Source organism: Leucoraja erinacea, chromosome 14, assembly GCF_028641065.1.
Source record: "Leucoraja erinacea ecotype New England chromosome 14, Leri_hhj_1, whole genome shotgun sequence".
NCBI lineage: Eukaryota > Metazoa > Chordata > Chondrichthyes > Rajiformes > Rajidae > Leucoraja > Leucoraja erinaceus.
This window is the reverse complement of record NC_073390.1, coordinates 38,911,400-38,935,725: the sequence shown is the minus strand read 5'-3', so window position 1 is coordinate 38,935,725 and position 24,326 is coordinate 38,911,400. Positions and strand designations below refer to the sequence as shown.

At 48.1% G+C, this 24,326-nt stretch overlaps 1 protein-coding gene and 1 long non-coding RNA gene across 2 annotated transcripts in view; one reads left to right on the top strand and one right to left on the bottom strand.

Annotated features, from left to right (window-relative positions):
- The window catches only part of dis3l2 (DIS3 like 3'-5' exoribonuclease 2), a 178,458-nt gene extending 160,611 nt beyond the window's left edge, over positions 1–17,847 (bottom strand). The window contains exons 1-2 of the mRNA XM_055646207.1: positions 17,700–17,847; positions 14,467–15,365 (exon numbers count right to left, since the gene is read on the bottom strand). Coding sequence (XP_055502182.1) covers positions 14,467–15,340 — 874 coding nt within the window. The 5' untranslated portion in view covers positions 15,341–15,365; positions 17,700–17,847. The remainder of the gene's footprint in view (positions 1–14,466; positions 15,366–17,699) is intronic.
- A 3,283-nt stretch (positions 17,848–21,130) lies between these two features.
- LOC129703800 (uncharacterized) lies at positions 21,131–22,604 on the top strand. Its single transcript, XR_008724625.1, has 3 exons — positions 21,131–21,289; positions 21,690–21,931; positions 22,223–22,604. It is a non-coding gene; the product is annotated as an uncharacterized LOC129703800 (long non-coding RNA).
- Positions 22,605–24,326: the final 1,722 nt, after the last annotated feature.

The window sequence follows — 24,326 nt, the reverse complement described above, 5'->3', positions numbered from 1 at the left end:
AATTGATTTAGAAACACAGAAAAATATGTGCAGGAGTAGGCCATTCAGCACTTCGAGGCGGATCATCTAAAATCAGTACCCCATCCCTGCTTTTTCCCCATATCCCTTGATTCCTTTAGCTCTGAGCTAAATCTAACTCTCTTGAAAACACATCAATTTTATCGACTCTATTCTGTCACCACAACCAGCACATTACTGGTGAGTTAAATAAGTGTGCAGAGAAAAACTTAATTGATACGATACTTTAACAAGATGTTCCAAAGTGCTTTACACTTAATGAATTGCTTTTAAAGTATAGTTACTGCTGTAATGTAAGGAATGCTGCAGTCTGTGTGGACAGAAAGTTCCCACAAAAAGTTGTGTGATATGATGTACAGATAATCAGATTTTGGCCATGTTGAACGGTGAATTAATATTGGCTAAAACATTAAATATAAATCCTCTACTCCTCTTCATGACAATGTCAGATGCTTAATGTTTCATCCAAATACCAGCATCCTGATAGTGCAGCACACTATCAGCAGGGATAGTCACCTGAAACGTCACTTATCCATGTTCTCTAAGGATGCTGCCTGACCCGCTGAATTACTCCAACACTATGTGAAACGCCACCTATCCATGTTCTCCAGGGATACTGCCTGATTTGCTGAGTTACTCCAGCACTGTGTCTTTTTTTTGTAAACCAGCGTCTGCAGTTCCTAATTTCTACACTACCAGCAATATCGGCTTTGGTTTCTCACCTCGCGAAATTCAACTAAGAGCTGGCATTTATTCAGGAAGAGGAGTGATTTCAACTGAGCAACTTAACAATTAGAATTACAAATCTGAACTGAAACATAATCTCCTGGACTAAGGTTCAGAAAGTAGAACAAATAAACCAAATTTTATTGCTGAGGGAATTATTTTTGCTGTCATATTCCATTAAGCCTCCAAGGGTTATGTGTTGGAAGGAAGTGCAGATGCTGGTTTAAACCGAAGATACACACAAAAAGCGGGAGTAACTCAGCGGGTCAGGTAGCATCTCTGGTAAACAGGAATAGGTGATGTTTTGCGTCAAGTCTGAAGATGGGTCTGACCTACTGAGTTAATCCAGCTTTTTGTGCCCAAAAGCTATGTATTTGATAACACAAAATAACGTTTTGATGCTGTAGACAAATTAAGGAGAACCCTTTACCACACAAATATGAAGTGTGCAATACTTTTCTGGGTAGTTCTAATTAATTTGGCAGATTAGAACAAAATATCGACACTAAATAACATTATTTGGGTATTGACAATTGCTGACATTCCCTTTAACAAAGACTAGACTAAGTGGGACCCGTTGGGTCCCATTCTCACACGGGAGACCTGGTCACCCAACGCAATATTCCACCACTCACGCATAGCCCCTAACTTCGCAGGAGCGGCTGATGGGTTCCCGTTGTGATGCCCCTGATCCCCCCTCCTCCCCCCTCCTCTCCTCACTTCCCCAGTCCGCCCCTTGCCCTTCCGCCCCCATGCAACCCCCTCCCCCCCCCCCCCCCCCAATCCACTCCTAGCGTCTCTCTGGCGGTGCAACCGTCCTCTCCCATTGGGCTCTCATTGTGATGTAGAACACGCAGGTATTACTGCGCAGGTGCAGCTGACGGGCACGACAAGTGGAAAAGGGATTTATTAAAGCTTAAAATGTGATTAACTCTTAAAATATGGCCTACCCCTGTCGCTGCCTACGCCCTGCCGTAGACTACTGCTCCCGCTGCCGTGGCCTGCCGCTAGCATGGCCTACTACAAGGGGTGTGGGGAGAGGGGGGTGTGAGGGGAGGGGGTGTGGGGGGAGGGGGGTTTGGGGGGAAGGGGGGTGTGGGGGGTGGATGGTGTAGTGGGAGGGGTGCGTGGGGGGAGAGGATGTGGATGGAGGAGGGTGCAGGGGACTTGTGGGGGAGGGGGCATGGGGAAGGGGGGGGGTGGAGGAGGGGGTGCTTGGGGGAGGGGGTGTGTGAGGGATTGGGTGTGTGGGGGAGCGGGGTGTGGGGGGGGGGCTGTGGGTGAGGGGAGGTGTGGGGGAGCAGTGTGGGTGGGGAGGGGAAGGGTGTGTGGGTGGGAGGCATGTAGGGGGAGGTGGCTTGGTGGCTTGTGGGCGGGAGCCATGTGGGGGGGGTGTAGGGGAGAGGGTGTATGTGGAGGGGAGGTGGGGTGTGGGAGGGCAGGAGGGGTTGTGTGGGCTCAACGGCTCCCAGCTCCGAACGCACTCACCAGCGCCAGGACCCAGCTCCGGACTCACTCAGCGGCTCCCTGCTCATCCTGGTGGTTTCCGCTGCCGCCCGCGGAACACAGCCCACGCTCGCCCTCGAACACAGCATCTGCCCTCCCCCTCCCCGCGAACACACACTCTGCACACTCCGCCCCATCAGCTTTATTCTCGCCGCCGCTAATTGACAGCGGGTGCCAGAAAGGGCTTCGCCGTCTTGGCGAATGACAGGAGAGAAGACCGATAACATTTGTAATATTTCACCGATTGGAACAAAACTTGATGCACTTGCAGCACAGGAGAATGGCGAGTGAGGCGGCGAAAAATCGTAGCCATCTCGGGTATCGTTTTTACGCAAATTTAAAAACATCGCAAACCGGAAGAGGACAAGATTAGAGTTTTATAAGTACGGGTGCACAACCTTTTATCCGAAAGCCTTGGGACCAGACACTTGTCGGATTTCGGACTTTTTCGGATTTCAGAATGGAAGATTTTTAGCGTAGATTAGGTAGGTAGCGCGGGCGGTTTGAAAAGTCTGGAGCAGCTGCCTCCTCCCCGGAGACCGGGAGAATCATTGCATAAATGTTAGTCAGTTAGTTTGGAGGGATTTTATGTGGTGGTGGTGGTGTAGGGGTGAAGGGGGAAACTTTAATTCTTAGTCCCCTACCTACCTGGTCGGCGACTCCCAACCTCGCGGAGCTGGGGGCTCCGTCCGGCCGCGGGCGGCGCCGGTTGTAGCTCCGACCCCGGCAACTTTACCCCTGGCTGCGCGGCTCCAAATCCAGCGACGCTCCGCGATGTTGTGTGTCGGCGGCCACAGCGCTCCGGAGCTTGCCGCACGGCGACCCGGTAAGGCATTGCGCTGCGACGCCGCCGACTCCCGACATTCGCGGAGCTGGGGCGTCCGGCCGCGGGCCGCGCTGGATTTGGAGCGCCTCGCAGCCAGGGGTAGAGTTGCCGGGGTCGGAGCTACAACCTGCGCCGCCCGCGGCCCCACCGGCCACAGCGCTGCGGAGCTTACTGCACAGCGACCCGGTAAGGCATTGACCGCTCCCCGCCTCTCCGACCAGGTAGGGGACTAAGAATTAAAGTTTACCCCTTCACCCCCCTTCACATAAAAGCCCTCCAAACTAACTGACTAACATTTAAGCAATGATTTACAGATGTTTAAGCGTCTCCCGGGAGGAGGCAGCCGCTACAGTAGTACAGACCTGGGTTGACCGTGGGTCGTTTTGGGTCAGGTTTGGCGCCAAACGCGAGCTTTGGTGCGCAGACGACATCTGGAAAAAATGGCCGGTTTTCGGAGCTTTTCGGTTTCTGGAACACCGGATAAAAGGTTGTGCACCTGTATATAGATTTTAATTCATTTATTCTTCAGAAGGGTTGCCTCAAATTATTGGATTATTGGCGTCTCCCTACCCTCGGTACAAGAGCCGCTGTCTGAAGAAAGCACAGAGAATTGCCAAGGACAAACTGCACCCCCTCCACACACACCTGGATCTCTTGCCATCAGGCAAGAGATATCGAAGCATCAAAGCCCGGACTACGAGGCTGCTAAACAGCTTCCTACCACAGGCTGTGAGGCTGCTAAACAGTCACTCTGCACTCACAGTCACTTGACTTGACTCTGCGGCTGGCACGGACACTTTAATAACTGGCACTGGCCACTTAAATCAGCGGCCCCGGACATTTTTTTATGATTGGTTTACTGTATTTTAACATTATGTTTTTTACCTGATTTTAACTATTTATTCTGTTCCATCAGGGACTGGATTGGTTTTTTTTTAGTGTTATTATGTGAGAAGTGTTTTAAATTTCATGTGCGAGGCTCCGCTATTCACTGGGAAACGTCTTTTCATTTTGCACTGTACTTGTTGCTTGCAAGATGACAATAAAGGTTGATTGATTGATTGATTGATTGATTGAAATCGATGACCGATAGCTTACATTGGTGAATACCAAGAGGCAGATGAAACTAATGTGGGAACTGCAGAATGTTCCACATATGGGGCAGATGCCAAATGGGGTTGTGTGGTATTGTGTTTCTTCAATTGCCACACAGGGCTCCTGTCTGCCCCCAATGCATGGATGCCAAGTCTCAACCATGCCAAATGCTCCTCCTCCATACTGAGCAATTACAACCAGAGATTCCACAGTTAATAGAACAGAGGTGTTGTAATTTTCAGAGGTTTTGAGCATATCTACAAATCTACTTTGTCCACCTGGTAACCTCTTCCCTCTCAGAGGTTAGAACAGAATGTCTGTTTCAAAAAATGTTATATTAGAAATTTAAATGGCACAGGCTACTCAATGCAGCAATTGGTTAAGATCCAGGCATTCATGTTATCATGAACTTTTTTATTTAGGGGTGGCACAGTGGCAGAGTTGCTTTGCTGCCTTACAGTGCCAGGGACCTGGTTTTGATCATGACTATGGATGCTGTCTGTACGGATTTTGTATGGTTTTCTCTGGATACTTCAGTTTCCACACCCCAAATACATAAAGATTTGTAGGTTAATTGGCTTCAGTAAAATTGTAAATTGGCCCTAGTATGTAGGATAGTGCTATGGAATGGGGTGATTGCTGGTCGGTGCGGACTCCGTGGACCGAAGGGCCTGTTTCTGCACTATATCTTTAACGTCTAAAGTCTAATAAGGAAGCAAATGTAAAATAGAGATATTTTTGTGGGCAGCTGAATTTGAAGAGAGTGCTCCACAGTCCCATCCCTATGGCGGAAATAAACACTGTAGTGAGGCCATACTTAGCAGATACTTAGCATATAGTGCCGACTGGTTAGCATACAACAAAAGCTTTTCACTGTACATGTGACAATAAACTGAACTGAACTGTTAACATTGCATTTTTCTTAGGGTTGTCATGTGACCTTTGTGTGGAAAGTCCCGTAGGTTCCCATTAAATCTTTGCCCTCTCACCTTATACCCATGCCCTCAAGTTCTCGATTACTCTACTCCGGGAAAAAGACTATGCATTTACTCTATTTATTCCTTTTACAAATTATTTGTCTATGGGAGGAAACATTTGATATTTGCTGGCAGTAACTTACCCTAAAGCAGACAGTGGGAACAGATTTTTACAGTTATCACAACTGGTTTCCTTTTGTTGATGTCATGATTACATCTTTGAGATTCCCTGTTCCCTGCTGTGAACAATGGGCTGACATGACTGCAATTCTTTACCACTGTGTTTCAGAACTTTAGTTGAGACCAGACTAAGTGGGACCCGTTGGGCCCGTCACATGGGAGGCCTGGTCTCCCAACGCAATATTCCACCATTCACCTGTTCCCCCAACGCAACCCATTCCAAAGCAATATTCCACCACTCACGCCTAACCCCCTCCCATCAAATCTACCATCCCTGTCCCCCTCTCCCTCTACTCCACCCTTCTATCCCACCTTGTCCACACCCCAAATACCTTCTACCCCCCTCCCTACCCCCCTGCACTCCACCACCCCTCTACCCCACTCCCTCCCCTCCCACGCTCCCTCTCTCTCCCCCCCTCCCTCCCTCATCCCCCTCTCCTTCCCTCATCCATCTCTCCTCCTTCCCTCATCCCTCTCTCCGTGTGACAGTGTGGTGCATTAGGGCCTCTCCCGGTGTCCGTGCCGGCGGGCAGGAGCCACTGAAGCGCTGCCCATCCCGGGACCTCCGGTATCCCTCGCCAGCGGGGCTTGGCGCTGCTGGCGCCCACCCCAACTCTGAGTACCTCCCCATCTCCCTCCTCCCCATTTCCCTCATCCTCCTCCCATTACTCCCATTCCCTGCCCCAGCACCTACCCAGGTCATAGAGCAGCATCAGGGCCTGGAACTCGGCCTGGTTCTCGTACTCGGCCCGGCCCTGGCTATAGGCGGCCGAAACACTCGCGGACCTGGGCCTCGACGGAGCCGGGCTCGCGGTGCCAGGGACGGGTGGCCGAGCCAGAGCTGCCCGCAAAGCAGGAAGCGGAGGCTGTGCTCCAGGATAGTGGCGGCTGGGCGGACCCCGAGGTGCCAGTACACCTTGACCTGGCTCAGCTCAGCTGCCACCTGGGCTCGAGTCCAGGCCCCGACTTCATCTACAAGCTGAACTTTACTGATACTTACAATACTGAACTTTGTGGAAAAAAATAATTTAATTTCCCGAGGTACATGTGACAATAAATTACCATTCAACCATTAAATGTGATCATAGAAACTGGACCAAACAGAGAAGTACAGATATTTGCTGTAGCAGAACAGAATCAACTCCACTAAACGAGGTTGTGAAAAGCATTGAAAAGCATAGCTGGTAAGCATATGAAATGCAGTTGGATCTATGCTGTTTAAGAATTGGTTTTGAAAGTAATGTAAGACATGAATAATTCCAAGAACACAAAGGCAACTTTGCTATCCATTCACCAATTCCCAAAACAATTTGCCTGACAAGGAGGTTTTTTACTGTCTGCTAACCAAGCAGCTAATTTATAGTAACTGAACTGGTTTTGATAAATTGCAATTTTTAGTACAACTGCATCAAATATGGTTTCTGAGAGCATCCAGTACAATCCAGCTCAGACAGCTCAGTTGTTTCTGGTCGCATGATGGATACTAGCAAGGGGAAGAGAGAAACGTCACATTTCCTGGTATCTTAACCAAAGGGAAAATAAAGTTCTACAGAACCAAATATACATATTTTAGTCACCTCACATGTGAAATATGATTTCATTCATGGCCTTCTGTTGCTTACCCTAAGTCTAAAGCAAGCCAAAGCAGAGATGGAATCCTGATGAAAAACAAATTACTTTTTAAAACAGATGATGTGCTGGAGTTTCAATACCTTGAGCCAAGGTGACAAGGACCTGCGTTGCTACTCCGCATGCCAGGAGGCATAATAGGCAGTAAGTATGTAACTATGTTTTGAGAACAAAGCGGTTAATAAAACGGTCACCTGTGTTCTTTAATGATTGGCAGTCATTCACTCTGCAGAAATGCATTTGTTCTCTAAGAGAAAATATCTGCTGCGTATCTTGCTATTGAGGGAGTGCAGCGTAGGTTCACGAGGTTAATTTCCGGGATGGCGGGACTGTCATATGATGAAAGAATGGAGTGACTGGGCTTGTATTCACTGGAATTTAGAAGCATGAGAGGGATTCTTATAGAAACATATAAAATTATTATTATTAAGGGATGAGACACGGTAGATGCAGTAAACATGGTCCCGATGTTGGGGGAATCCAGAACCCGGGGCCACAGTTTAAGAATAAGGGGTAGGCCATTTAGAACTGAGATGAGGAAATACTTTTTCACACAGAGAGTTGTGAATTTGTGGTATTCTCTGCCTGAGAAGACAGTGGAGGCTGATTCACTGGATGCATTCAAAAGAGAGTTGGATAGAGCTCTTGGGGCTAGCGGAATCAAGGGGTATGGGGAGAAGGCAGGAACGGGGTACTGATTGTGGATGGTCGGCCATGATCACATTGAATGGCAGTGCTGGCTCAAAGGGCCGAATGGCCTATTCCTGCACCTATTCTCTATGTATATCTGTATCAATCGCTTGCTAATCCCCAGACAAATTGAAGCATGTTATGTCAACATCAAAGACCAATTGAAGCATGTTATGTCAACATCAAAGACCAATTTCACTGTTCTGTCGTTCATTCCTGTGCAGGTGACTAGAGAAAATGTTTTTTCTACATTTCCATCAATATCAATTGAGTTCCAATTGCCAATCAAACTTACAAATTACAATTAAAAATCAGAAAACTTCCACTATTGCATGTCGTTAAATATCTATGGGCAGCACAGTGCTGTATTAGCAGAGCCTCATTGATCCTGTCCACAAATTAGAGCACATGGTATTAGGGGTAGGGTATTGACATGGATAAAGAACTGGTTGGCAGACAGGAAGCAAAGTGTAGGAATTAACAGGTCCTTTTCAGAATGGCAGGCAATGACCAGTAGGGTGCTGCAAGGCTCAGTGCTGGAGTCCCAGTTATTTACAATAAATATGTACGATTTAGACGAGGGAATTAAATGTAACATCTCCAAGTTTACAGATGACACAAAGCTGGGTGGCAGTGTGAGCTACGAGGAGGATGCTGTGAGGCTGCAAGGTGACTTGGATAGATTGGGTGAGTGGACAGATGCATGGCTGATGCAGTATAATGTGGATAAATGTGAAGTTCTACACTTTGGTGGCAAGAACAGGAAGGCAGGTTATTATCAGAATGGTGTCTGATTAGAAAAAGGGGAGGTGCAACATCCTTGTACATCAGTTACTGAAAGGAAGCATGCAGGTACAGCAGGCAGAAAAGAAAGCTAATGGCATGTTGGCCTTCATTGCGAGTGGATTTGAGTTTAGGAGCAAGGAGGTCCTACTGCAGTTGTACAGGGCCTTGGTGAGACCGCACCTGGAGTATTGTGTACAGTTTTGGTCTCCTACTTTGAGGAAATACATTCTTGCTATTGAGGGAGGGCAGCATAGGTTCACCAGGTTGATTCCCAGGATGGCGGGACTGACATATGATGAAAGAATGGGTTGACTAGGCTTGCATTCACTGGAATTTAGAAGGATGAGAGATCTTATAGAAACATAAAGGATTGGACAGGCTAAATGCTCCCCATGTTGGGGAGTCCAGAAACAGGGGTCACAGCTTAAGAATAAGGGGTAGCCCATTTAAGACTGAGATGAGGAAAAGCGTTTTCATCCAGAGTTCTGAATTTGTGGAATTCTCTGCCACAGAACGCAGTGGAGGCCAATTCACTGGATGCTTTCAAGAGAGTTAGATCTAGCTCTTAGGGCTAACAGAATCAAGGGATATGGGGAAAAAGCAGGAATCGGGTACTGATTTTGGATGATCAGCCATGATCATATTGAATGGCGGTGCTGGCTCAAAGGGCTGAATGGCCTACCCCTGCGCCTATTTTCTAAGTTTCTATGTTTCTAAATGCTGTCTGCCTGGAGTATGCAACTTCTCTGTGTGCATTTCCTCCATTTCCTTCCACATCTGAAGACCTGCAGGTTGATAGGCTAATGGGTCACTGTAAAATGCCCGTAGCATGTAAGTGAATGGTAGAATCTGAGGAACTTGATTCGAAGTTGGGGAGAATAAAACAGAATTCATGCAAATCGGTGTTTAAAGTCTGATGCGGACTTGGTGGTCTGTTTTTATGCTTTATGGTTTTCTATGAAATGTTCCACCCAAGTATATGAACGCCTTCCAGCATCACACTCAAGTTCAACTATTTCAGATAATCAACATTGCTGCACTTTTATTTACAATTGCCAGCATTCATGCTAACATGGGTAGTTTTAGATAATTATAATTTAATTCCCCATCTAAATTTCTCCAGATTGACTTTTGTTCCCTGACCTGCTCCATTACAACTTTTCACGTTGCGCTCATCATCTCCCAAGTCACTTACTCCCTTGCCTTTCACCCCAACAGACCTTTCCTTTTCCTCCCATGCCATCTTCCTCTGCATCTTGACATGAGTTTCATCTCTTTTCTCCCCCCACATTCACTGAAAGGTCACTGATCTGAAGCATTAACCCTATTTTTTAACTCACCTGATGGCAACAGACCTGATAAGAATTTCTAGCATTTTTGTGTTTTATTGTACCAGTCACGGTAATTTTATGAATGCATGAATGAATACGTTTATTGGCCAAGTATGTACACATACAAGGAATTTGTGTTGGTGCTCCGCTCGCAAGTAACAACACAATATACAGTAAACCATTAAGAATAAAACATAAAACATTAAAACATTAAGAATAAAACATTATAGTATAAACATGTGAATGAAATAAAAAACCAGAGCAAAAGGAGGCTACAGACTTTTGATTATTGAGTCGAGCTACTACTCGTGGAAAAGGGCTGTTTTTATGTCTGACTGTTGCGGCTTTGACGGTCCAGAGTCGCCTTCCAGAGGGAAGTGATTCAAAGAGTTTGTGGCCAGGGTGAGGGGTCAGAGATGATCTTACCCGCTCGCTTCCTGGCCCTTGCAGTGTACAGTTCGTCAATGGGGGGAAGGTTGCAGCCAACAACCTTCTCAGCTGATTGGATGATTCACTGCAACCTCCGGATGTCGTGGTTGGTGGCTGAGCCAAACCAGACCATGATGAAGAAGGTGAGGACAGACTCTACAATGGTCATATAGAATTGGACCATCATTGCCTGTGGTAGATCGTGTTTCCTCAGCTGCCGCAGGAAGTCCATCCTCTGTTGGGCCTTTTTGACTATGGAGTCGATGGTGGCCCCCCATTTAAGGTCTTTGGAACTTATGATGGTTCTAAGGAACTTAAAGGACTCCACAGATGTGACTGTGGTGTTGTTGATGGTGAGTGGGGGGAGCTCTCCTAAAGTCTATTATCAATTCCACCGTCTTAAGAGCACTGAGCTCCAGGTTGTTTCGAAGGCACCAGTCCAATCAGGGTTGTGTCGTCTGCAAACTTGAGAAGCTTGACAGAGGAGTCTGTGCATGTGCAGTGGTTGGTATAGAGAGAGTAAAGGAGAGGGGAGTGTATGCAGCCTTGCGGTGCTACTATGCTGAGGGTCACCGGGTCCGAGATGTGCTTTCCCAATCTCACATGCTGCTTCCTGTCTGTCAGGAAGCTGGGGATCCACTGACAGCGGGGTTCAGGCACAGTCAATTGGAGATGTTGGTAGAGTCAGTGTAGTAGCTCTGGCACAATGGTGTTGAATGCAGAGCTAAAATCCACAAACAAAATCCTTGCAAAGGTCCCCTGGTGGTCTAGGTGCTGGAGGATGAAGTGCAGGCCTAGGTTGACTGTGTCATCCACTGATCTATTGGCCCGGTATGCAAACTGCAGAGGGTCCAGCAGGGGGTTTGTGATATTTTTCAAGGGTCTTCAAGACTACAGACTGCTGTAAATGTTGGATTATGTTTGTAATAACATACACAGAAGCCAAAATTTAAATTCACCTTATCCATCATTGACTTTGCAATTTCAGAAAACTCTATCCTCATGTTCAACTGCAAAGAACTTCTTAGCCAAAGGTAAATGTCAGTCAGGCTGATAGGAATAGGAAATGTTCCAAGTGTTGTTTTAAAAAACTATGTTAATTCTCACATTACAGACATTAAAGATCCGTTGAATCTGAACAAACTAAAATGAAAATTAATTATCTTACTGACTCATTAAGTTATAATGGTCCCTATTCATTTTGTATGCCAGAAATGCTGTATGTTCAGGCACACCTCAAAAGGAAAGAAAAAGCAGAGTAATCAATTTGGTTGACAGGTCTACCAGCATGTCAGGAATAAGCAATGAGTCAGAGGAACACCATCCAACTTGTGAGAACAGAGAGAGAAGATAAGAAGAATAAAAGCATTTGAGCAATCTTCCAGCCACCTGGAATAGGGAAGGAAGTATGCTTAATGAAAGGAAATGCAGTCATCTGAAGCCCAGAACCAGTCAAGATCAGGAACCTGCCCAGGAAAAGTTAAATGGAAAGGTATTGCATATGTTTACATTTCATGTTCTCAAGAAGGGCTTTATAGTCAGCTGAAACAAGATGATATTTTATTTTCATTGTTATTCTATCTGTTTTAAATAAAGAAGATTATAAATCTATTGTATAGGAAGGAACTGCAGATAGCTCAGTCCGCTTGGATCTACCTGACCTCCCGGTTGCCAAACTCTAATTCCGCTTCCCATTCCCACACTGGCCTTTCCATCTTGGGCTTCTTCCATTGTCAAAGGCTAAATGCAAATTGGAGGAACAGTACCTCATGTTTCGCTTGACAACTTACAACCCAGCGGTATTAATATTGATTTCTCTAACTTCAAGTAACCCTTGCATTCCCTCTGTCCATCCCTCTCCCACCCAAGGCGTTGTACCAGCTTCAAAGTGATCTTGTTGAGTCTCATTCTGTACTCGTTCCCACCTAGCGCACAGCTAACAATGGCCTGTTTACTTTATCATTGTTACATTTTTGCATATCTTTCATTCATTTGTTCTAAATCTCTCTACATCACCGTTTATATCTCTAGTTTCCCTTTCCCCTGACTCAGTCTGAAGGGTCCAAAACGTCACCTATTCCTTTTCTCCTGAGATGCTGTCTGACTCGCTGAGTTAGATAGATAGATAGATCCTTTATTGTCATTCAGACCTTACGGTCTGAACGAAACTATGTTGCCTGCAGTCATACACAGAATCAATAATAACAAAACATACAATAAACACCAATTAAACATCCACCACAGTGAGTTCACCAAGCACATCCTCACTGTGATGGAGGCAAAGTCTTAGTTTCCATCTCTTCCCTCCTTGTTCTCCCTCTGCGCTGAGGGGATCGATCCAAGCCGGAGATGCCGCTCTCCAGTCCAGCGGACCTCCGTGGTGATGTCGCCGCTGCCGAAAGCCAGAACGCCATCTCCGCTCCGAGACGGCCCGCCACAGCATCAGCTCCGGGCCGCCGCCCCAGCTCCAGGCCGCCGCCCCAGCTCCAGGCCGCCGCTCCAGCTCCAGGTCGCCGCCCCAGCTCCAGGTCGCTGCCCCAGCTCCAGGTCCCGCAGTCTCCGCTCCGGGCCGCCGCCCCAGCTCCAGGTCCTGCAGCCTCCGCACCGGGCCACTGCCCCATCTCCAGGCCGATGCCCCAGCTCCAGGTCGCTGCCCCAGCTCCGGGTCCTGCAGTCTCCGCACCGGGCCGCTGCCCCATCTCCAGGCCGATGCCCCAGCTCCAGGTCGCCGCCCCAGCTCCAGGTCCTGCAGTCTCCGCTCCGGGCCGCCGCCCCAACTCCGGGTCCTGCAGTCTCCGCTCCGGGCTGCTGCCCCAGCTCTGGGCAGCCACCCCAGCTCCAGGCCGCCGCCCCAGCTCCGGGTCCTGCAGTCTCCGCACCGGGCCGCTGCCCCATCTCCAGGCCGATGCCCCAGCTCCAGGTCGCCGCCCCAGCTCCAGGTCCTGCAGTCTCCGCTCCGGGCCGCCGCCCCAACTCCGGGTCCTGCAGTCTCCGCTCCGGGCTGCTGCCCCAGCTCTGGGCAGCCACCCCAGCTCCAGGCCGCCGCCCCAGCTTCGGGTCCCGCAGTCTCAGCTCCGAGTCCCGCTGCATCAGCCCCAGGCCGCCGCCGAAAGCCAGAACGCCGCACCAGCAAGTCGGGCCACCGCTGCTCAGCCCCGAAGACGGCCAGCTTCTCGTTGGTTAGTCCTGGCTGGCTCTGCCTCCGGAGCCTCGGGGTCGGTCGCAGGCTGGAGGCCGCCAGCTCCGCCATTAGGCCTCAGCGCAGACGGAGGCAGAGAAGGGGGATACGACATGAAAAAGTCGCATTGCCCCGAAGGAAGAGACAGCGAACATGTTCCACCCCCTCTAACACAACCCAACAAACTAAAACTTAACCAAAACAAGACAAAAAAAAACAACAACAGAAAAAAGTAAAGACAGACGGACTGCAGGCGAGCCGCAGCTGTTAACAGCGCCGCCACTTCCGTTATTCCAGCTTTTTGTGATTGATTTTGTGAAGGATGAGGGGAGGGGGGGGGGGGGGGGCTCACTGAAACATCGAATGGTGAAAGGCTTGGATAGAGTGGATGTGGAGAGTATGTTTCCATTAGTGGGAGAGTCAATTACCAGAGGTCATAGCCTCAGAATTGGACTTCTTTCGAGGAGGAATTTCTTTAGTCAGAGGGTGGTGAATATGTGGAATTCTATGCCACAGAAGGCTGTGGAGGCCGTCAATGGATATTTGTACGGCAAATATAGATTCTTGATTAATACGGGTGTCAGGGGTTATGGGTAGAAAGCAAAAGAATGGGGTTAGGAGGGAGAGATAGATCAACCAAGATTGAATGGCAGAGTACATTGATGGGCTGACTGGCCTAATTCTCCTCCTATCACTTATGACCTTATAATCCAACAAAAACGGTGTCATTTACAAGTTAAATCAATTGCCCGAGCATTTATAAGGTTTGTTCCTGCATTCATGGCAAACTTTCCTGTTAGAAACATAGAAAGTAGGTGCAGGAAGAGGCCATTTGGCCTTTCGAGCCAGCAACGTCATTCATTGTGATCAAGGCTGATCATCCACAGTAGCCCGTGCCTGCCTTCTCCCCATATCCCTTGATTCTGCTGGCCCTGTTGAGGCCACAAAACTCTCAGCTCCCATCAGCATATTCAAACAGTTCAATTTTTGGGGACTTTTTATTGCATTAAGTCAAAGAATTTTGTAATCCATTAATACTAACACCAGAGGAATTCAACAGGCTCTAAAAGTGAAATATATCTTCTATTGCCTTACTTTGCACATGGTTGATGTTGGCCTTCTCCAATTGAGTACATTCCAAGTCATGTAGTGTGGTAACTTCGCCCGTACTGCAGACTCCATCTGAACAATGAGTTACACCCAAACTTGCATCAGGTTTACCTTTGCTCCTTCTTCGATTTCTCTTCTTCTTATTATTCTGCACTACCATCTCATTTATCATTTGTGCATCATTTTCCGTCCTCTGTGCATCAGCACTTTGAACACAATTGTCCAAAGATGGTTTAAGCCTTGGCAATGCAATCTGAAAACACTGATTATTATCAATACCAGGCATTGGTTTTGCAAGATCTTTGTGGCTGTCTGCATGTACTTTTGGATGGAATGATTTAGACCTAGTTTCTTTGAACATCAATTCACATCCCAATTGGGTATTTCCATCATGATTGGTGGTGCTTTCTCTTTGCTTGCTTTGCTTTTGAATTGTCAATCCATGCTGCCGCTTCTTCCCGGAGTCCAGCAGGATTGTCTCACCAGCATCCCGAACATTTTCCAAAATATTAACAGACATGTTTGGAGATAGGGCAGCACAATCAAAGTTCACAGCAGATGCAGGGCGACTGTGTTTTGTATTTTCTTTCAGATCTTGAAGATCACTATTAATGTCCTTTTGTTGCTCTGCCTCCACTAATGAAGAATTCAAATCAGCCCCAGGAATAATTCCACTTTCATCATTTCTGTCAATATAATTGACCAGCTGAGAAAACCGGTTGAGATATGCTCTAAACCTCCCACTACGATGCTGGTTTACCAGCCTAGAATAAGCATTTTTGGGGGGATAGTAAACTTTGCAACAAAGTCTTGCATCGTAATAAAAAGGTGCGTCCTTTGTTTGTCCTGAATGATCCATTTGATGATGTTGATCGTAATAAAAGCTGCAGAGAAAACAAGAAAAACATCAACATAAGTTAAATATAGTATTATCTGGAAAATCCATCTGTTAGTCCTTTCACCCTTTTTGTTATTTTCAGTATGTCTAAAAGTATGTTCTAAAGGTTTCTTAGTCTTTTTTATATGGGGGGTGGTGGGGGGAGAATAGGGGGAAACCATTTCCCAGTCACTTACCTGGACGGAGATGCGTCATTTCTCCGTGTCGCATCTTTGCCGCCCCCCTCGCGGCCTACCACTGGATTGACGCGGCCTTTCCTACCGGAGACCGGCCAGAGCTTCAGCAGCAGCGCAACACTGAATTACCATCGCGGAGCAGTGCTGAAGCTCCGGAGTGTTGGGCCAGCTGACTTTAACATCGTGGAGCTGTGGTTTGTGGAGCTTCTAGCCACAGGCTGCGCTGACTTTAACATCGCAGAGGCCTAGGATCCCTTGCTGGGGATCACCAGTGTTGGAGCTCAGCCCAGCTCGGCCTGTGGACTTCGGAAACCGCGGTCCCTGGTAGGAAGCGGCCGATTCGGAAACTCCAAGCCGCGAGTGTGTTCCGATCCGTTCCGACGTCGGAGTTCCGATCATCCCGGCAAGAGGGCCTGCACATCGGGCCGTCCATAGCAGCGAACTGTGGAGGGTTCAAAGGATCTGACCACGGGTGAACAAAGAGGAAGATGACTGAACTTTATTGCCTTCCATCATAGTGGGCAACGTTGATTCCTCTGTGTGGGGATGTTCATGTTAAATTCGATCATGTATTGTGTTCTTTTTATTTGTATGGCTGTATGGTAACTCAAATCTCACAGTACCAATTGGTGCATGTGACAATAAATGTAACTTGAACTTGAATTTGAAATGTAAAATTTGATATTTAAAATAATTTAAAAACCATATTATAACAATTCAATGAAATAATGGCATTTTATTCAATCCGTGTTAATTCAAAAATTACTTGGCTTTGAAACTATGCATCTATTGTTATATTGTGAGAAAATATTGTAGAAAAGAAGGGACAATTAATGAAAACATTCCTTTCAAATGTTCGGGCAAAAATTCAAAGAAAAAATGTAACGAAAAATAAGTAAGAAAGGAACCAGAATTATTAAATCTGACCTTTTGATTTTAATGCATGTATAAAAATCCTTGGAGTTTTCTTTAATCCTACTCACCAAATACATTTTGTGGCCTGTTTTGGACCTTCTAATCACCCCTGATCACCCACGAGTTTTCTTCTCCTTGCTTTATATTTCTCTATCTGATACCATCTTCTTTAAGCTTACAAAGGCTTCCTTTTTTGTTTTGACTACAATTACAACCACTTTGGCCATCCAAGTTTCCCTTATCTTGCCATCCAAGTTTCCCTTATCTTGCCATCCGTTTCCCTCCGCTTTACTGGAACATGCCGGTCCAGAACTTTGACCACCTAGTCTTTGAACAACCCCCACGCGTCAAGATGTGGATTTACTCAATAACTGCTGCCCCGCACCCAGGACCTTGTTTAGTTTAGTTTATTGTCACGTGTGCCGAGGTACGGTGAAAAGCTTTTTTGTTGTGTACCATCCAGTCTGTGAAAAGACAATACAGGACGACAATCAAGCCATCCACAGAGTACAGATACAGGATATAGGATAAAGGGAATCAGCCATGATCACATTGAATGGCGGTGCTGGCTCGAAGGGCCGAATGTCTACTCCTGCATCTATTGTCTATTGCAAGATAAAGATCAGTAAAGTCCAAGATCTCAGTCTGAAGAAGGGTCACGACCCGAAACATCACCCATTGCTTCTGTCCAGAGATGTTGCCTGTCCCGCTGAGTTACTCCAGAATTTTGTGTCTATCTTCGGTTTAAACCGGCATCTGCAGTTCCTTCTTACACAAAGTCCAAGTAAAGATAGTCCGAGATCTCCAATGAGGTAGATGGTAGCTCAGGGGGTAGGTCCTGCACCAGGGAGCCTGTCCCTATACCCGGCAGTCAGTGTGTTGCCATCCCCATGAATCTGTCACTACCCCCGGGACCGGCCGCCGGCCCCTGTACGTGGGAGCCTGTCACCTTCCCCCGGGGTCTGACGCCGCTGGCACCGGCCACGCTTCACGGAGCCACCGTGGGTTTAGTCGCAGCTGCTCCTGCGGGGGAGGCGGCGGCCCTCGGCTACCCGGGCCTTCCCTGACCGAGCCGAGCCGGGCCGGGCCGGGCCTAGCCTGGACCCGGGCCCACGACCACCGGCGGTCAGATCTCCGCTTCCCCGAGGCGACTCACCGCGGCCCCCACCCCCTCTCCCCGGGCCCCGAGCCCCGGGCTCGGGTCGCGATCCCTCCCCGTTCCCACTCACCGGGTGGACGGGGCGAACACGGACCCTCAGCACCCGGCGCTCCCGGCAACAGCTTCCGGGTCGTCGTCAAGCGGAAGAACCTGGTGCGCGGCTGCTGTGCATTGTGGGGGTTGTAGTCCCGCTGAGGGTCTGGGCGGTCGGGCAGCGTCTGTGGAGGGAATGGACGGACCATGTGGTCATTTAAGGTTCCCCTCGCCTCCTCCTCCTCACTGCAACCCGCACGCCCTGACCCCCGGTCATTGGGAGAGATGCAACACCTGTCCCCCACCTCCTCCCAGCTGAGACAAAGCTTCACACACAGTTCCTCTCACCTCATCTACTGTAACAGGGCCATCAACGAGACCAAGCTAAACCAGGCAACACTTGCACTCATTCTGCCAAGACCTGCTGCATGTCCCGGTGTAACCATTTCCTCCCCATTCCCACAATCAACAACGGCCTGGGCTCACACCAAAACTGGAGGAAAACCACCTCATGTAATAAAAAGGAACTGCAGATGCTGGTTTTATACCAAAGGTGAGCACAAATGTACAGTAACTCAGCGGGGCAGGAGGCATCTCTTCCTGCACGCTTTCTCATTTTCCCTCCTCTCCACACTCCATCCCAAGCCCCACATTTCCCTTTGAACCCCATTCTTTTCCTTTTACCCCTTACCCATCCGCACAACCTTAACCCTAACCCCCTACCCCACCCCCATCCCATCCCACCCCCACCCCCTACCCCTCACCCCCACCTCTCTTTCGAACTTTTCCCTCCCCATTCCATCAGTCCAACGAAGGGACCAGACTCGAATCATTGCTCCACAGATGCTGCCTGATCCGCTGCTCATGGTTCCGGCATCTGCAGTCTTTGGAGAGTGCTGGAACAGGAGGGCCAGCCCAAAATCTCTGCGAGGGCTTTCTTGTAATTAAAATCCGTTTTTCCGCATTTAACGGTGCCCTGGTTTATGGTTTGTAAGCTCAGATGTATTGAATTGTACTATTGCAGGAGTCGCAGAGTTAGTTGCCTCTCTCTGCCGCCACCTTGGACAGCACCTGGTCAGAGACAGCAATATGGAGCGGCGGCGGATAATAACTGGGTCATAAGTGGCAAACGCTACCTGGCCGCTTGGGAGAAGACAACCGATAATCTCCGTGATCCCCCGCCTCCGTTACTTCAACAAGTGACTCCGCGCGTCTGCCCGGTTGGCCGTTCAACCGCCGACAGATCCTGCTCACATTGTGACATCAACGTCGCCGCCGCTGCCATTAACATGAATTGTTTACCAGTCAATCCGTTCCCCAGAGGCGCTGACTGACCGACGAAGCCAGTCCGTGGCCGCCTGGACATTTATAACCAGAAATGCTTCAGCATACAGTGGCAGCTCTCATTTATTGGGACCAAGCTGAGAATTGACCAAACCGTACCATTAATTCATATTCTTCAGCATCGCGCGGATCCCATTGCTAATCATACCAACCTATATCTGGCGTCGCACATTCAACGCGACCGTTGCGCAAAGTGGCAGAGGTTCCATTGGTGTGTGAAGGAAAATTAGAAACAAATCCTTCTCAAAATTCGGGCAATGCAGCTTTCGCGGACCAACCGAGGGGCGAAGCGTTAATTGCAGATTTACACCAAAACATTATGTCTTGTGAAGGTTTTGTTTTTACCGTTACCAAGAATAATTTTTCACCGGTTGCCTAATTGGTCAAACACAAAATGCTGGAGTAACTCAGCGGGCCAGGCAGCATTTGTGGAGGGGATAGGCAATAGACAATAGGTACAGGAGTAGGCTATTCGGCCCTTCGAGGCAGCAACGCCATTCAATGTGATCATGGTTGATCATCCCCAATCAGTACCCCATTCCTGCCTTCTCCCCATATCTCCTGACTCCGCTATCTTTAAGATCCTTATCTAGCTCTCTCTTGAAATTATCCATAGAACCGGCCTCCACCGCCCTCTGCGGCAGAGAATTCCGCAGACTCACAACTCTCTATGAGAAAAAGTGTTTCCTCGTCTCCGTTCTAAATGGCTTACCCCTTATTAAACTGTGGCCCCCTGGTTCTGGGCTCCCCAACATCGGGAACATGTTTCCTGCCTCTAGCGTGTCCAAACCCTTAACAATCTTATATGTTTCAATAAGACTTCCTCTCATCCTTCTAAACTCCGGAGTGTACAAGCCCAGCTGCTCCATTCTCTCAGCATATGACAGTCCCACCATCCCGGGAATTAATCTTGTAACCCTACGCTTCACTCCCTCAATAGCAACAATGTCCTACCTCAAGTTTGGACTCCACACAATACTCCAGGTGTGGTCTCACTAGGGCCCTGTACAACTGCAGAAGGACCTATTTGCTCCTATACTCGACTCCTCTTGTTATAAAGGCCAACATGCCATTCGCTTTCTTCACTGCCTGCTGTACCTCGATGTTTACTTTCATGGACTGATGAGCAAGATCCCGTTGTACTTCCCCTTTTCCCAACGACGCCATTTAGTTAGTAATCTGCCTTCCTGTTTTTGCTACCAAAGTGGATAGCCTCACATTTATCCGCATTAAACGTCAACTGCCATGCATCTGCCAACCTGTCCAAGTCACCTTGCATTCTCATAGCATCCTCAGGATGGACTGACTGCGATCCTTCAGTCTGAAGAAGGGTCCCGACTCTAAACTTCATCTGTCCATTCCCTCCATTGATGTTGCCTGACCGGCTCAGTTACTCCAGTACTTTGTGTTTTGCTGAAAATACGTTGCGGTTCCATGTGCCTGATTATTACCGACACCCAATTTTAAAACAAAGGAGTGGAAATATGAACGAATTATTTGGTACCGTTCCATCGTTTAAAGTCCAATCCCGGATTCACCATTAATTAAATATAAAATATCTTTACAATATTAGTCATTTTAAAATAACGCCAATATTTTAATGCTGTTTTAGTATTAACAAAGATTTGGCTCGCGTGTTCGCATCTCGATAAACCTCAACTAGACATCGGTAAAATAACATTCGCTGCTCGTCATATTCACCCATCTTCAGAGAATATTTACTAGATTTTCACCAGCATGTTTGTGGATATGTAAGGGGCGATACCAAGGGGTGATCCTTGTGGTTTCTTAATCGATCAAAATTTGATCTGCATCCGCACCGGATCGGTTTATGTCAATTGATTATCAAATGGTCCAACTACCCATCGCCCGCTCCGACTGTGAAGTCGCCGCCTTCCCGTATTGGCGGACGCACCAATTCCATCACATGGACTCAGCATTGGAGTCCATGTGGTTGGGGGGTGGGTGGACCGGGGAGAGGAGGGAGAGGTGGGAGGGGGAGGGAAGGGAGGGGGATCCGGCTTTTCTTCCTCTGTCCCAACAAGTTGGAAAAGGGGGCGTTGGCCGACGTCACTGCATCTTATAAAATGATGGGAAGCGGCGACAAACACCATTCGCCTCTAGAACTGCGGACAGACGCGGCTCCGACAAACTCATTACAGGGGTCGAGGCGGGGACCCGCCGACGTTTGAAGAAGGGATGTACCTCTGCTCGCTGGTGCTGTCCGGACTGTTACTGGTTCTACTCTCCGCGGAGGCCAAACCTTTGGCTCCGTCGACCCAGGTAACCGGATGAAATGTGTTCATCTGCACATCCCCGCGCCCCGCGTTACACCGTGTGCACTAACTACCACAACGGCGAGAATAACTCGCAGTGTCACGGGTAGCAAGTAGGTCTTTCTTAACACTTTTTGTCTTACCCAAACTCTGCGTATAAATGTACCGAATGAACGGTGAGAATGCACGCGATACACTTGGGCTGTTTGTTCACAGTGTCGCTCTACCACCGCTGTCCCGTCATTTTGCGCTCATTCTATTTCAATATTCCAGATGACATCAGGTGTAATACCACGGGCGAGTTTGGTGACAATTTCACCTATAAATGCGTTATCTGTAAACATTTGGAAGTGTAAGGCGGTGAATAAATAAGCTGATTTAACGCGCTGTGACACTTGCTTTGACAGGATCCCGCACATTTAGCGGGTGAACAGTCCCTAGGGACTACCCCTTCAGAAGGATGGGATGGCATGACGAATGTGAGGGGCAAACTACGGCTTATCCGCAACGCCGAACCCGAGGGCCGGCACCCGCGGCAGAATAACAAGCCCCGCAAAAAGTCGAAGAAAAAGGGTTGTTTCCGAGTGCGGATGGACAAGATAGGCGCAATGAGCAAGTTGGGCTGTTAGACGCCACACTCCCAGTCACGGTAAGTTTCTGCTGCGCCCAATGCCGGCATTTATTTCACTGCGAATGTTTATTGGGACCCAGAAACGCGGCGTTCCGCAACCCGTGGTTGTACAGAGGAGAGTGCGTGAAATAAATAATTTCAGGCAGCGAGTTCCTTCAACCTTCAACGCGGAAACACAAGTTCCGCCAATGTCCGCTCATCCTTCGCTTGCGCTGAAAGCGAGTTGTCGCAGCGACTGCGGGGTGTCACCGCCGTTCGGCCACCCTGCCGGTTACTGCCCCACTAACCGGCGCTTGTTTGTGTTGATAGGACACCAGACTCCGAACACTTTATGAACGTCTTCTTGTTTCGCGAAAGTAGCTTTTCCTCCGAAAACGACGCCGTTTCTCCCGGTACGAAGAATGACATTTACCAGCGACTCTTGTGAAGAACCGCGACGGATCATGACTGTTTATTTAATTTCTGCATAAATGTATTTATGTTTAAACTATATCTTTATAAAAGAAAGATATTTATGAAAGTTTATTTATGTAACAAACTGAAGAGAGGGTTTGTAACACTTTAACAAGTAGAATTTGTAACATTTGTCCTAATAGCGATTACGTGTTAAATTGCATTTGACGACAGTCCGACAGTCTTTATTTATTGTAGTCCGTGAAATACGAAATAAAAACAGACCTGCCAGCTCTCCGCTTGGTTTCCAGGCGCTTGTTTAAATTCAGCGCGGTTTGTTGGCGATTTCACCGGATCACAGCCTCTGCTCCGCCCGCATTCCCGAGTTTCCTGGCACAATTCCTGCCAAAAATAGAGGGATTACACTTCCGTCAGTATTACCGCACACGCCAACATCCCACCCACACTCTCCGCCCCGCAACTCTCTGCTCGAGTGAAACACAAAAGCGGTCAGGCAGCGTCGTGGAATGGACGGGGGGCTGTGCTGGGGTGGTGAGAAGGGGCCGTGGTGGGGGGTGGGTGGGGAGGGAGGGGACTGTGGTGGGGTTGGCTTGACCCAGGAGGTGAGGTGTGGACCGTGCACGCTCTGGACTCTTCGTCCTCCAGCTGAGTCCGTGGCAATCATTGCGGCCAAGATCCAACTGAACAAATCCGACAATATTTTATATTGAGTCATAGAGTGAGACCGCGTGGGAACAGGCCCTTCGGCCCAACCTGCCCATACCGGCCAGCATGTCCCAGCTACACTAGTCCCACCTGCCTGCACTTGGGCCATATCCCTCCAAACCTGTCCTATCCACGTACCTGTCTAACTGTCTCATAAACAATGGGATAATCTCAGCCTCCAGCAGTTTGTATCGTCTTCCCTTTCACATTAAGGGACAGACCTCATTTTAACGGAAGTCAACGCGACGTTATTTGTTAGCCGTTGAAAACATAATTACTTATAAAATAAAGAATGATGAAAATATACTTTTTAGAAATTCACGTCGGTGCAATGGGAGAACGCCGGAGTCTATTGGTCTGTAATTTGACTCGACCAGACCAATGGGCGAAAGGAAAGGTGCGGTCACTTCAAAGGCTGGGTAGAAATTAGTATGTGATTTGTCTTCCGATTTTGTGAATATAGAAAAGGGGATCATCGGTGTTAGCCTTTCCATCGCACTCTCTGCACTGACAGCACCAGTGAACGGCTCAAATGTCATCCGTTGTTCAGAGTTCAAGGCTTCATTACGTCTTGTACAGGGCTGAGTCCACCAGATTGCTCTGACCCGACACCAAGGTAAGCAGCTGAGCGCACCCAGGGCCATTTTAGATGAAGATAAGAGGCTGGAAAGCTGGAAGAGTCCATTTGCAGCTGAGCGTGCCAATGAGATAAGGGCTGGAAAGCTGCTTATTTATTGCCAATGCTAGTGTCGAGTTATCGGCTTAAAACACTATTATTCTGAAATGGAGGGCAAGGAAAATTACTGAACTGTTGTTTAGAGACTGCAGTGCATTGTGACAGCATATGAAAGAAAGGCCTATGACAGTCAAAAATATTATACACCAGGCCCATACGAAGCTTTTCAAAAAGGGGGGTGGCATGGCAGGATTACAAACATTTTGCAGCACATATCACAAGCGCAAAGCTGAAAGACCCTTGCGGCCGCGGTCCAGGGCCTGCTTAAGGGCCCTGGAAGCTCTGAGGTTTCAGATGCTGATTGTAATCACAAGCAATAAACCCCGGCGTTCTCCCATTGCACTACGCGAATTTCTAAAAAGTATATTTTCATCATTCTTTATTTTATAAGTAATTATGTGTTCGATGCTAACAGATTATTTGTAGAATAACGTCGCGTTGACTTCCGTTAAAATGAGGTCTGTCCCATAATGTGAAAGGGAAGAAGATACAAACTGCTGGAGGCTGAGATTATCCCATCGTTTATGAGACAGTTAGACATGTACGTGGATAGGACAG